Source organism: Argopecten irradians, chromosome 14, assembly GCF_041381155.1.
Source record: "Argopecten irradians isolate NY chromosome 14, Ai_NY, whole genome shotgun sequence".
NCBI classification, from domain to species: Eukaryota; Metazoa; Mollusca; class Bivalvia; order Pectinida; family Pectinidae; genus Argopecten; species Argopecten irradians.
The window spans coordinates 24647673-24660430 of record NC_091147.1 but is presented as its reverse complement, the minus strand read 5'-3'; the positions used below and the strand labels follow the sequence as shown (position 1 = coordinate 24660430).

At 32.8% G+C, this 12758-nt stretch overlaps 1 protein-coding gene across 4 annotated transcripts; it reads left to right on the top strand.

Moving 5' to 3' along the window:
• Positions 1-172: 172 nt before the first annotated feature.
• Positions 173-10195, top strand: LOC138307777 (chromatin complexes subunit BAP18-like). 4 transcript variants are annotated; one of them, XM_069248657.1, is made up of 6 exons: positions 173-321; positions 3532-3626; positions 5231-5332; positions 6075-6244; positions 7727-7777; positions 8586-10195. In XM_069248657.1, the coding sequence occupies exons 1-6, from the start codon at positions 304-306 to the stop codon at positions 8606-8608; spliced, it is 459 nt and encodes a 152-aa protein (XP_069104758.1). In that variant the 5' UTR covers positions 173-303; the 3' UTR covers positions 8609-10195. The 4 variants fall into 4 exon arrangements, with proteins under 4 accessions (XP_069104758.1, XP_069104757.1, XP_069104759.1 ...); XM_069248656.1 differs by having other exon boundaries at positions 7727-7816; XM_069248658.1 differs by lacking the exon at positions 7727-7777 and adding an exon at positions 6750-6770.
• Positions 10196-12758: the final 2563 nt, after the last annotated feature.

The following is a 12758-nucleotide window of genomic DNA, read 5'->3' as shown; positions in this document are numbered from 1 at the left end:
AAATAGAAAAATTAGTCTCGAAAAGAAAAATAACGTTGTCAATATTTTGAGTCGATATTGACTACAGAGCAATACTATTTTAATTAATAACTTTAAAGTTTAATTCTTTATAATAATAAACAATAGTTTATTTAAATAGTTGTGAATATAAAGATGAATACATCTTTTATGTTTTGCTTTGAGACTATATAGCCTGTTCCGTTGTAAACTTTCCAACTTCCGTTGATTTTTGGCGGAGAAGAAAGAACATATTCCAGTGGAGTTTTCATCGTTTCTTTCGTGTTTTCATTGCTTTGCAGGATCATGAGTTCTGCAAGCAAGGTAAGATATCTGAAACTTGGTTATGTAAATCATATGCAGTTGTCGTACATTTGAATCCAAAAGTCTATATCGCACAGTTGTCACTCGGATAATGAAGACAACTCGCCTCTCTTTTGTGCACTATAGTTAAGATATTGTGACAATGACCGAGTTGTCTTAAGAATTTTGATGTTGTCATTTTAGCATCAGCAAAACTGCCATGTATAACGACAACTTATTTAATATGACTGAAGGCAAGGCCTTTAAGGGCGCAGCCAGATGTTTTAATATGAATCATGCACGGCATAGGAAGAGCGAAGCACTACTTGTATAGTCTATTTTATTTTCTATTTCATGTTGAAGACATAATTTAGAAATAAAAGGACACACTTTAAACTATAACGTCATGTAACCCAGATTGGCACACATTTTTCTTATTTTTAAGCATCTATTTGTCAGATTGCAATAAAATTCCAATTTTTGTATCAATCTTACAAATAGAGCCTATCATCTGTCTGTTGGTTTATGTTTGGAATTCTTTCTGCACGTGTTTCCATAAATAGCATCCTTGGATACAGGTCTGGAACGCACCTGCTATCAACCAGGTGCGCGTACCCAGATTGGCACACCCAGGTAAAAACAGTGAGCATAGAAAAATATCGGGATATTTCAAATATAATTTGACTTATATTGAAACTACAATACAAAAATCAACAATTAATGCCATTGAACACTTTTCTCTATATGTATTATTTGGATGATTGACGTCAAAATCAATGTAGTCATTACGCAGGTAAAATTTCATCTTTATGGTTATCACTTACCTTTCTTACATAATTTTTTACGACAATATTTAGGCATATTTTGCCTTTGTAAGCTTTGTGTGTGTTTTACTGTTAAATAAACATATAAATGGCATAAGGGAAGTAACTCTTGGATGTATAAGTGCTATTCGAGCGCACCTTTGTTTCATTTCGCATGCGCACATTATCGCAGATGAAAAATTTTCATACTAGAAAATCAACATTTACTGAGGATAAAACAGCTCTGAACTATGAAACTACCAAGTAACTGACAACTAAATTGATTAAATTTGTGTTCTAGACATAGTTTATACCATTTCCACACTTTTTAGAGCAGACTATTGAGCGAAAAGTGGAAAACTAGAGTCATCGCACGGGGCAATATTTACCGTAACACTTGATTTCAGGTATTTTCTCAAGTTTATAGCTGAACAAAATCCCTCCTAGCTATGGTCATGTGGAAATATCACCATTAAAGTATTTCATGATGATCAGGGAATAATTATAGCAACAGCTAAAAGAAAATTTCCAAAGTGAATTAAAACGGAAGCAATATTATCGAAAAGTGTGCCATTTTGGGTAGCGTGCCAATTTGGGTAACATGACGTTAGAAGTATATGATGTAATAATTGTCTAGCATAAACTCAAATAAATGAACTCAAAGATCCGGCTGCGGAGTGTGCCCTGATTATTCGTGTATTAAAAACTTGATATTTTGCCTGAAGAAGTGCTTAAACATAACCGAAAACCTTCAACTAAAATACAATCAGTTTTTAACCTCTTATTATACACATGTCCAGAAGCATAGCTAAATCTGGCTATTTCGCTAGATTTTACTATATAGCTAAATCTGACAACACGTATAGTAGACAAATGTAAACAAAAGTGACATAAAGTGAAAAAGATATAAAATCCTAATATTCCATTTGAAATATGCCATATAGATTCTATCTTGACTTGTTGTTTATGAGCCTGAACAATTTTTACACATGGTCAATTTTGCACAGGATCTGCATGATCTAGGTACGCGCGGTTCACCTGAGGACTGAATCTTCATCATGCCCAGGTGGATGCTTATCTGCAGACGACACAACAACACAATATTGTGAATTGGATCACCATGCTATATAGTTTAATTTTGGTACCGAGGAATAGTGATAATGGATATTAGATAATTGCAACGATGGAATTTAAAAAAATGTCTGCAAATGAGCAGGTAGTCAAACATTATTCTGATATCACCGACTTACATGTTTTGTCATCCATGCTTTCATACTGCACAAGAAAAATGTGACAAGACCTGACCTCTCCTGTTTGTTTACATTTGTCTGTTATACATGTAGTCAGATTTGGCTATGAAGTCAAATCTAGCTATAGCTATATATAGCCAGATTTAGCGGTGCTACCGGACCTGGTACATGTTAATATGGTAACTAGGGATGGGTATCGCGAAAAATTTTGTATCGCGATATATCACGATACATCATAAGTGTATTATGATACGTATCATGATATTTTGGTATTATTTTTGTAGAATAAGAATTGCATGGTTTTTTCTGTCAATCACCTAAAAAGAGTATGAAATAAATGTTTTGTCAATATATCACTTTTATTCTTGTTTTTATCTAAAAAATGCGAGATAATGTCTGTGTTACTTCCGCTCGATATTTTGCAAACACTTACTACTGGACGGGACTCAGTAGCTGGGTGATGGCGACGCAAGTGAGTCGTCAGGTTCCTTGTTCCGCCACTACATTTAACGATTGCCGTACACAATCGACATCAAGCGATGCTTTACTCGCTATTTATTTCCCCTTTACGTACTATAAGGCCAAAATGCTGCCATACAACCGCTTTTGCTTGGGATTTTTACGAGGTTATCATTCGTGCCTATGAAGGTCGCCATTTTGAAACGTTACTAAGCACAAGATCAATCATAATCTACGCATAATAACATCCCAAAAATCCATCTTAACCTATACATTTGTCTGAAATGTTGTTAAAATATATATTTCAGTTTTAATTTTTATACAAATTCTCATTTTAAAAATATTTCCCGTCAAAAACGAAATTTTCACGGAAATATACGGAAAATCCCCGAATGATTCCGAGTGAACCGATACGACTAAATCGTACTGCGATACGTATCGTTTTCAAATTGAACCTGGATATATCGGTATACCGATAATACCGCGCACCACTAATGGTAACTGATGGTCTTAGATAAAATTGCATCCTGGATTCATGGACTCCAAAATCCAGATACTGACAGAAGTAAACCCATATCACTATATACCTATTGCTATAGGGTCACAGTCATCATCTGGTGATGTTAAAATCTTGTTTCGTATACCATTATTTTGCATCAGATAAACTAATGTATTTTACAAGGAACATTTATTTATCACTTAAAATGTGTTTTCTGTAGGTTGGTGAGATATTCACAGCTGCTGGAGCGGCCTTCAGTAAGCTTGGAGACCTTACCATGCAACTTCATCCCACAGCAGAGCCCAGCCCTTCTAGGTGAGGTTTTTATCTTGTACAGGATAAAACACAGCAATACATTTATAAATTCAATATCAATAAATTTAGAAGAAAAAAAACCTGTCAAAGGTAGGTGCCAAGATTCATCTGAAATCTCTTATATAAATACATCTTCGATATTCGAGGGGTTACTATCACTGTCATGTATCCACCCCAGGATTATACCAAAACTGAAGACTTTGTTGACAACAACAACTGAAACAGGTAGTTTTGTCAGCCAAAAAAATGTTTGTTAAAGGTTACATTGGCAAAATAAATATGGTCGGTTGGGAGGATTTTTGTCTTCTTTTTATAATGTTTTTCACTCTAAAATGATGGCCGGAACCGGAGCCTGAGATCGAAATCCTGACTTTTTTTTATATTTTTTCGTAGAAAAGTGGAAAAATATTAGGAATGGGGTTAAAAAATAAGGGTCGGTCAGGTAACCGTAAACAGACATTTTTTTTTGGCCTCATTTGATTTACATTGAATAACAGTGCACTGAATGTATGGCTTTGTAGTTGGGCATTATTGGGTATTGTATTACTGTATAGGGCGTCATACTCATAATACAATACACAATAGACATCTCTCTGTGTCATCTTCAAAGGTCTGTGAATTGGTCAGTTTATTTTTCCTGAAATGGCTTCAGTTTTATATACAGTGAAACTCCTTTAACTCAAACAACAGGGGAAAAGATCAATAGTTCGAGGAATACAGGGTTTTCGACACATCATTTGTCATTGGTCATGAGGCCAAACAAAATAATATTTGTGTTTCCAGTAACCCGACTGACCCTATAAAATCAGTGCCTACTCAAAAATTTTTTATCAGTTTTGTCCTCAAGCATAATAACCTAAATTTTGTTTGGTTTTTCACAAAATCCAGAATTTAGGTACAAATTCTGTAAATCTAAGAGACCAATAGTCTCCTGGGAATCAAATCCATGGTTTACATAAGGTCTACTTCAGTTTTTCACTGCAAGACTAGGATGACATTTTAATTAACATGATTATCAAGATTTGCAACTTTTACAAAAGTGTTTTTTTGATAGCAATATCAATTTGAAAAAAAAAATGTATTACATAGAAATAAATGTTTGAAAATTTTTCAATGGCCGAACACCTGTTCGATGAATACATGATTGAATACCATGTATATGATGAAACAGTGATATATATCTGTTCAAGGAATAGGGGGTATTCGATGAATAGCTGTTAGAGCTATATCCAGGGTTTTGTTAGAGGAAATATATAGGGACACAGTTGGGACCTTGGGATCAGTTCGACGAATGAGGGGTGTTCGAGGAATCTGAGTTCGAGTTATAATTCGAGGGGTTATACTGTATATTAATTATTATTATAACAAAGTATGAATGTTTGGATTGAAATTTTAATTAATTGCTTATTTACAAGAATAAAATTGTTCATTTCTTAATTTTTGCATAATTCTTTTATGGACTCAGAAACCTTGCTCTATATATTATATAGTATAAATTGCTTTAATTTAGTAACAACTTTGAGCAGTACCTATTTAGTGGTGATATGATATGACAGTTAAAATTATAACACAGCATACAGTAAGAACGATTGACCTTTGAACAGTGGCAAGTGGACCCAACAAGAAATTGAACTGTTGAGAACCGCAGTTAAGAGATTTGGTGATGACTTGGACAAATTAAGTGATGTTATTAAAACAAGAACAATGTGAGTACTAATTTGGATGTTTCTGCGTTTGAAAGTTTGATATATCTACATCCTTTATAAATATTTATCATAAGCATGGTATATCATGTGACTGCATGCTTTATGTATTTGTATAAAATTAGAAAAAAATAGTCATTCAGCATATTAATTTCAAAAACCTATCAAAAATCAATTTATGGTATATATTATTTTACTATAAGTAATAGGTTATATTACTGTATTTCACTTCCCTTGCAAATTTCCAAGAATAATCCATTTATGAATTAACATGAATAGTATGATGGTTGTATTATAATGATATACCTTGCTTCAAAATGTTTGTATTGTTTTGTCAGAAGACACTGTTCAATTGTCAATAAAATTAATAATGTTTACAACTCACTTTAACTAATAAGAGTTCTATTATTCATGCTCTTTATTAACAATCAAAACAGTACGCAACTGAGTGGTTAAGATGTCCTGACATATAAATACCATAATCCATCCATCTTAATTAGTATCTGGTCGTTCATTCAAAACCCATGTTGGGCAGTTGCCAGGTACTAACTGTTGGTTGGTGGTTACTCTGTGGGTACTCAGGCTTTTCTCCATCGCTATGCTTGGCAAATCCTTAATGACCCTGGCTGTTACGTACATGTAGGATGTTTAAATCTTGGCAACAAACCAACTAAAAGTATCCTATATAATATTTTACAGTCATTTGTGTTTTGCTTGTTTTAATTAATTTTCGTTTTTTTGTCAGTACTCAGATCCGAACACAAATGAAACGGAAGTCCTATGAAGAAGCTGGACTACCACAACCAACAGACTCTCCAAAGAAAGTTGTAATGGACAAAAAGCTGGTCACAGTAACTACTGCACCGACTTCTACTGCCGTAGCCGGTGAACCACAGGCAAAAAAGCAGAAAAATGGTACGCTGCTTTCTACTAGCTTAATAAAGTTTGATTTATACAAGGTACATGTCTTGACATGAATTAGGGTAGGAAAATCCCTTGTCTGTCAAGCTATCTTGTTATACTCTGTCATAATTTCATATGGAAGCTAGGGAATTTATATCTGACCTTTCTAGTTTTGAAGTTTGACCTGTGGAACATATGTCTTACTTGTTTAACTCATCCACCCCTGAAGACACATTTAAACTCCTCTGAATCAAAGACTGGACCGGTCCATTATGAAAGTTCAGGGGTGAATGAGTTAAACTTTCCCTTAGATGCTGACCCTCCCAACCAAGTGAATGATAATTCCCTGATACATATAGGAATTCACAGATGAGCTCTGATTGAAATTTTAGTGGCTTGACCAACCAATATCCCATCCCATCTTGTCTTGTCCTCTCTCATTTCCATATGGAGACTGGGACATTGGTTTCTTTCATACGTTTCTAGATTTTCAGGAAATTTTTCCAATGTTTTGTAGGAGTAACTGTAGAGATGTAAGGTGAGCAATAAAATGGTATATATTAATTTACAGTGGTAGGATGAATGGTGGAATGTATAAAGTGTACAAGTCATTGTTACCATGATGTTTTAATCTTATCCATCCTTGATACTCCAGGGTTTACTATCACTCTCTTGATATCCACCCCTGGGTTATGTCATAGCAAAACTGAAGACATTTTAGAATAAAAACTACTGACCAATCACTGGCCTTCTGTGACTTCCTCTGAATACTACCCAGAACAACGCCCAATTTCAAAGCCATAGGTCAACTACAGCTTACTGTTATTTGATTCTTTTAATGTACACTAAAGGACATTACTACCTATATCATCTGTTATCGCACAGTGTCTTCAGTTTTGCCATAAATGAGAGGTGGATATGACAGTGATATTGATAGTAACCCCTGAAGTATCAAGGATGTATACATATTTGAAGTAGATGTTGATATTGTCTCAAGGTTCCAGACTAAAATAAATCTGATTCCGTCAATCCATCATTACCAAATTATTCCTTTTTGTGGAACATGGAATATGTTACGTATTTGTACACTTTTTATACATCATGTACTCATTTTGTTACTTGTTAAAGCTTTTCATTTATTTTTGTTCTATTCTAAGCTTTTGCAATTTTTCTTCGGTAATTGTTGTTATTTATTGACATGTTTTGTATCAATGCTAGTGAACGTGTATGTTTCAGTATTAAAAATTGTTTTCGATACTTATAAGAAAGTTCATGTACTCTCATTAATTATGATCATGTGAAATTACAGATTATATCTTACAGGTATTTATAATATCATATATGAGCAAGTGCTCATAACTTCATTCATCATTAATTTAATCATCATTATCTATATTATTTACTGATACATTGAGTTCACTAAACATGTACGTTGGCTGTATTTGTTAACTTATTGAGAAGTTTGTTTACAATAATTTGATAATTGATTTCCAGACGTGACCTTGAGCGCGTTGAACGCCCCTGAAAGTGACGTAGATATAGAAGGTGATTCTTCATCCTCTAAAAAGTTAGAGTTTGACTCAGGTACAAAGCATAAACTTTCAGATTGACCAAGGTATCGTGTATAAATTTAGGAATAAGAAAGGTGCAAACTTGGCTCAGAAATATTATTTTATTCAAATAAGCAAGTTAATATAAACTTTCCCATGGAGATAATTTGAATCTTTTACACGTAATGAAAGATTTTGACATGGGTAATAAGTACGAGAATGAGTTTTAGTCATATGTTAGGACTGCTGCATTTATTTTTTTCATATCAGCTGAATACCTGTAGGTAGCCTATACTAAGTTGAATATGCAGTGTACAAACCTTTCTGATAGTACAGTATTGGCTGTAATTTGTACCCAATGCACTTAAAATTATAACAAAGGGAGACACTTATTAGAGAATGCTAATTGCAGCAAATACTTTATTCTAAATTACTATTGACATAATTTTGGATAATATTTATATCACATTAGGAAATCAATAAGGTACAATGTGTTCATATTTTATAGTTCAGAGTGTCTAATCAAGCATGTTAAATATTGACATGTATCAAAGCATTAATTTGTTCTGTATGTTTCAGAAGTTTTTAACAAGTCTGCATTTATTTTATTGATTTAATAAAAGCACTGTAAAGAAAATTGTAAATGAATGCAAAATAATCAACAACCAAGATAATTAACTCTAAAATAGCTATACACAAGTTGAAAATTTGCTGAAAGAGAAATTTCATAGTAATGTATGAAAATATAAATTTTGTAAATTGTAGCTGTTTTGTTACATATTTTCTTTTCGTTTTTATTTCAGATGTGGATTCCAGTTTGTTATGACTAAAGAAAAGTCACTGATACTTACCCCAGTATCAGGACGCAGTTATTGCCAGTACTTTGTTGGTACATTGCAAGAGGCATTCAAATGTCACGACATGTTCCTAGCCCAAGTTTCCTTTGACCCTTACACCACACTTAGACCTAATTCTGACAAACAATGTCTGATGTAGGACACCAATCATTCAGAATGCCGTGGTCAAATACATGCTTTACAGTACCTGGACTACAGCGGGAAAATAATTTTCAGATCGCCTAAGTGTGGTGTTGAGGTCAGAGGAAACTTGGGCCACACCAGAAATGTACCAGTGAGGATGTATTTTTAAAGGCTTGTTGTTAATTATATATAAATCTACAAGAAGTTTGGTACACACTAGATATACAGAATTACTAGTCATGGGAACTCAGACTGTATACACATTAGTGTTTTAAAATCTATCCTTTGAATAATGTTTAATGATCAAATGAAAATAGGTGAACATTTGAAATTTTGACATGCAGTTATCAACTACATTACACTTCAAAGGCAGGGATGAAAGCTTGTATAATTATGAATGTGAATGAAAGGATTTATAAGTGACACATATGTCTTTGGTACATGTTATTGCTTAAAGGCAACATATTACAGGATTATCTCCCTTGTTCTCTGATCATGCATTTTAATTTCAAATTTTTATTTCGGTTTGAAATTAAAATTTGATACATTTTATCGTGTGTTTGGCATTTGATGAGGTTTGAGAGGTGTTATTTTTTAAAGATTCGGCAGCATAATTGTTTTTGTGTGTTGTAAATTTTGTGTACTGACAACTGTAAGGTTTTATTATTGTCATTCTCGTCGGATTTTATGTTATTTTATAGAGAAGCAGACGTCTCCATTTTCATTGTATAAACCATTTATTTTCATTATTATATAAATCATGTGTTGTCATTATGTAAATATATGCTTTTCACTGTATAAGTGTTCATTTAAAAATATATATAAATAGATCACGAAACTTGTGTAAATAATCATGTATAAATCTGTTGCGACATAAGAATTGTCATTTATTTGTTTGCTTCAGGTTAGTACCATATTGTGTTCATCATATAGTAGAACCTCATTAATTCTGATGACAATAATACCAAACTTTTACATATAAAGGTTCTTTGATTTAATTCCTTTCTTCTACTTCTAGAATTAACATTTTTTCACTCTATTTATAGCTATTTTACTTCCATGATCTTTTCTCCTTAGAAGCTGAAAGATCTTCTGGGAAGATATAAATCAAGATGACCCTTGTGCCATCAAGCAGACATATTTCCCATTTTGTTTAATTTCAGTGCCCTAGAAATATTCAACGAAAGATTTTTACTTTAAACTATGATTACTTATTTTTGAAAGTACACATTTTGCTCGAAATATTAAAGGAAAGAATGTTACTTTAAACTATGAATAATACTTTTGAAAGTAAACGTTTTTCTGTACATCTAGCTAGAATACATCTAACTATTTTTGTATCCCATGATTTAGCGGTATCAGAGTTCTACTTTACATCACACTGCTGATGTATGCGTGTTAAAATATGATGCTAATAAAGAGTAAAGAATGTATTAATTATTGTAGTCATGTTTTATGAGTACCATAGCTTTACATGAAGATATTCTGAGAAGTCTTCTTGGCCTCAGAGGACAACCCATGCGGTCTGTGTGCTACTGGCATAATATGAACCAGTTAGAAGTTAAAAGTTTCATATTACAGTAAAGATTTTGGTGGGCTATTCAATCACTTTTTGTCTGTGGCCCGTCTGTTCATTAGCAATTCTTGTTACCGCTGTTTCTCAGAAAGTGCTGAAGGTATCTTTCTTAAATTTCAGATTAAGGTTCCCCTAGGTGCATTTTGGATTGGTCAACAAGGCAGACATCTTGGATTTTGGTAGTTGAAGTTTGTTACTATTTCTCAGAAAGTACAGTAGGTTTCTCTAGAGCCTTAGATTTGCCTAATGCAAATTTGGAACAGATTGTCAACAAAATGGCTGACAAGCTACCATCTTGAATTTTGATAGCTGAAGTTTGAAAAGCAAAGAATAGATCCCCCTTTTAATTGTCAGGCATAAAATGTTATTTGGTGGGCACCAAGATCCCACTAGGATCTTGTTTTCAAATTATAAAGAAAGCTGGTAGCTCTATTTGAATGTTCAAATCAGTATTTAAAGCACAGAAAAGATTCATTGATGATAAAATAATGAAAAATGACGCAGTTATATATAAATACTGTATTTTTATTTTGATAATAACAGTCCTATGTTTATATAGATATATATATATATATATCGATCGCCAACACATTTCATCTATTATAGCACTTCTGAACCAGTGGACATTTACAGCTAGCAAACAATAGCTTGCGTCATACACAAAAAATCACACAACCAATCTCTCTGTCCGAGACATTTCCGAGACATATCTCGCCATTTCTTAGCCACGGCCACATATTAATGCTGCAGAAAAAAAAGTTAATTTGATATTTTATTTAACAAGGTAACTGAGGCTGTGATTAATGTTAATAGATTAGGAATAGGAAATATGGGTTATTAGATTTAACGCCCATTTTAACTACCAATCTGGACGACTGAATTGAAACATGCCTATCCTATGAAATATATTTGTCTATTTCATTTTTGCAGAGTAACCTCGTATGAATATGATGCAACAGCTTTATATTGTATCTAACTTTACTCGCAGAAGTAATGTCAATGATTTGCGAGATATTAAGATGTCCTTAAGGGGACAAGTCTTGTATTATTGGCATATTACAGAGTTGTTGCCCTTTCAAGGTCTTATTTTTTATGTCATGTTTGTGTGAGAAAAGACATCATATTCGAGAAAACGATGTACTGTATCTAAATATTTTTGCCCACAAAATAATGACGTCACAATTAATACCTTCCTGTAAGGGATATAACTCTGAAATATACTTTACAAATTTCTGCGGCAGTGCATAATTATATATTCATCATCGGGTAGTTTTGTGTAGGCAGTTTTTCAACGGTCAAAAATAATCATAAATCTGAAGAACAATGTATTATCAAGGTGCTTCATGGAATTTTCAACACATTTCACTGGATATCCCTGATTTGTATAATTTGACTATTTTGATTTGATTTTAAGAGTTATTTGCCTTCATTTCACTCTTTAAAAGCGAAACAAAGGAAAGTAGCTCAAATAAATCAGATGTTGTTTGATTGACAGTGATACTTTTCATTGAACATCTACACACCTTTTGTTTGGTAAACAATATAAACAATAGATACATGTACATATACATACCAAAGACAAAATACCTCAGTTACACTTGATGCAAACTCATTTTCATAAATTACATAAATTTTATAAAAAGGATTATTATTATATAGATGAATATAACAAACTTTATGCTATAAGAACTATAGATTTTTTTTTCTCAACAAACAATTGCAGTGTTGTATTTTTTTAACACGTTTTTATCAACAATAATATTGTTAATTAAATATTCTGAAACAATTAAATCATTAATACAGAATTATACAGGATAAGCATATCTACACAAGCTAAAGGGTCCATATGCTTGGAAACTTAACAAAACATTAATTTTAAATTCAACATTCTAAAAGCATTTCTTGAATATGACATTTCACGGTAACGTTAATACCACGACATGTAGTTATGACAAACAGGATTAAACAATTAGACAATCTTTTCCGCACCAATTATGCCCTACAGTCAAAACGAACATGTTTTTTCTCTATTAACAATCAACAAGTCTCCATTTGACAATAAATCTCTCTAGACTACCAAGGATTTCTGTCTGTGTTTTCAATTAAAAATGGAGAAATGGAGGTTATTGCACTAAATCTGAAGATAGGAAAAAACTATACACTTAATTAAATACCATACGAGAGAAGATTTTCTGTACACATACCTAAACAAAGCTTAGACTTATCCATATAAAGCTAAATTAGTACTCTGAGAATCTTGCACTCATACATGTATATGATATTGTGTAACTGTTCCATGCATGACAGACCACCAACTTCTCTATCAGCTACAATAAGAGTTCTGTAACATATTAGTAAACCACACAGTAGATACAGATTTCAAACACACATACATTGGAATCTTATGAAAGTACTGTTAC

Bases quoted from the DNA above. Each gene is read 5' to 3' on its own strand.
- LOC138307777 (XM_069248656.1), top strand. The intron at 3,627-5,230 runs GTGAGGTTTTTA...ACCTTTGAACAG, and splicing joins GCAGAGCCCAGCCCTTCTAG to TGGCAAGTGGACCCAACAAG. The intron at 5,333-6,074 runs GTGAGTACTAAT...TTTTTTTGTCAG, and splicing joins GTTATTAAAACAAGAACAAT to TACTCAGATCCGAACACAAA.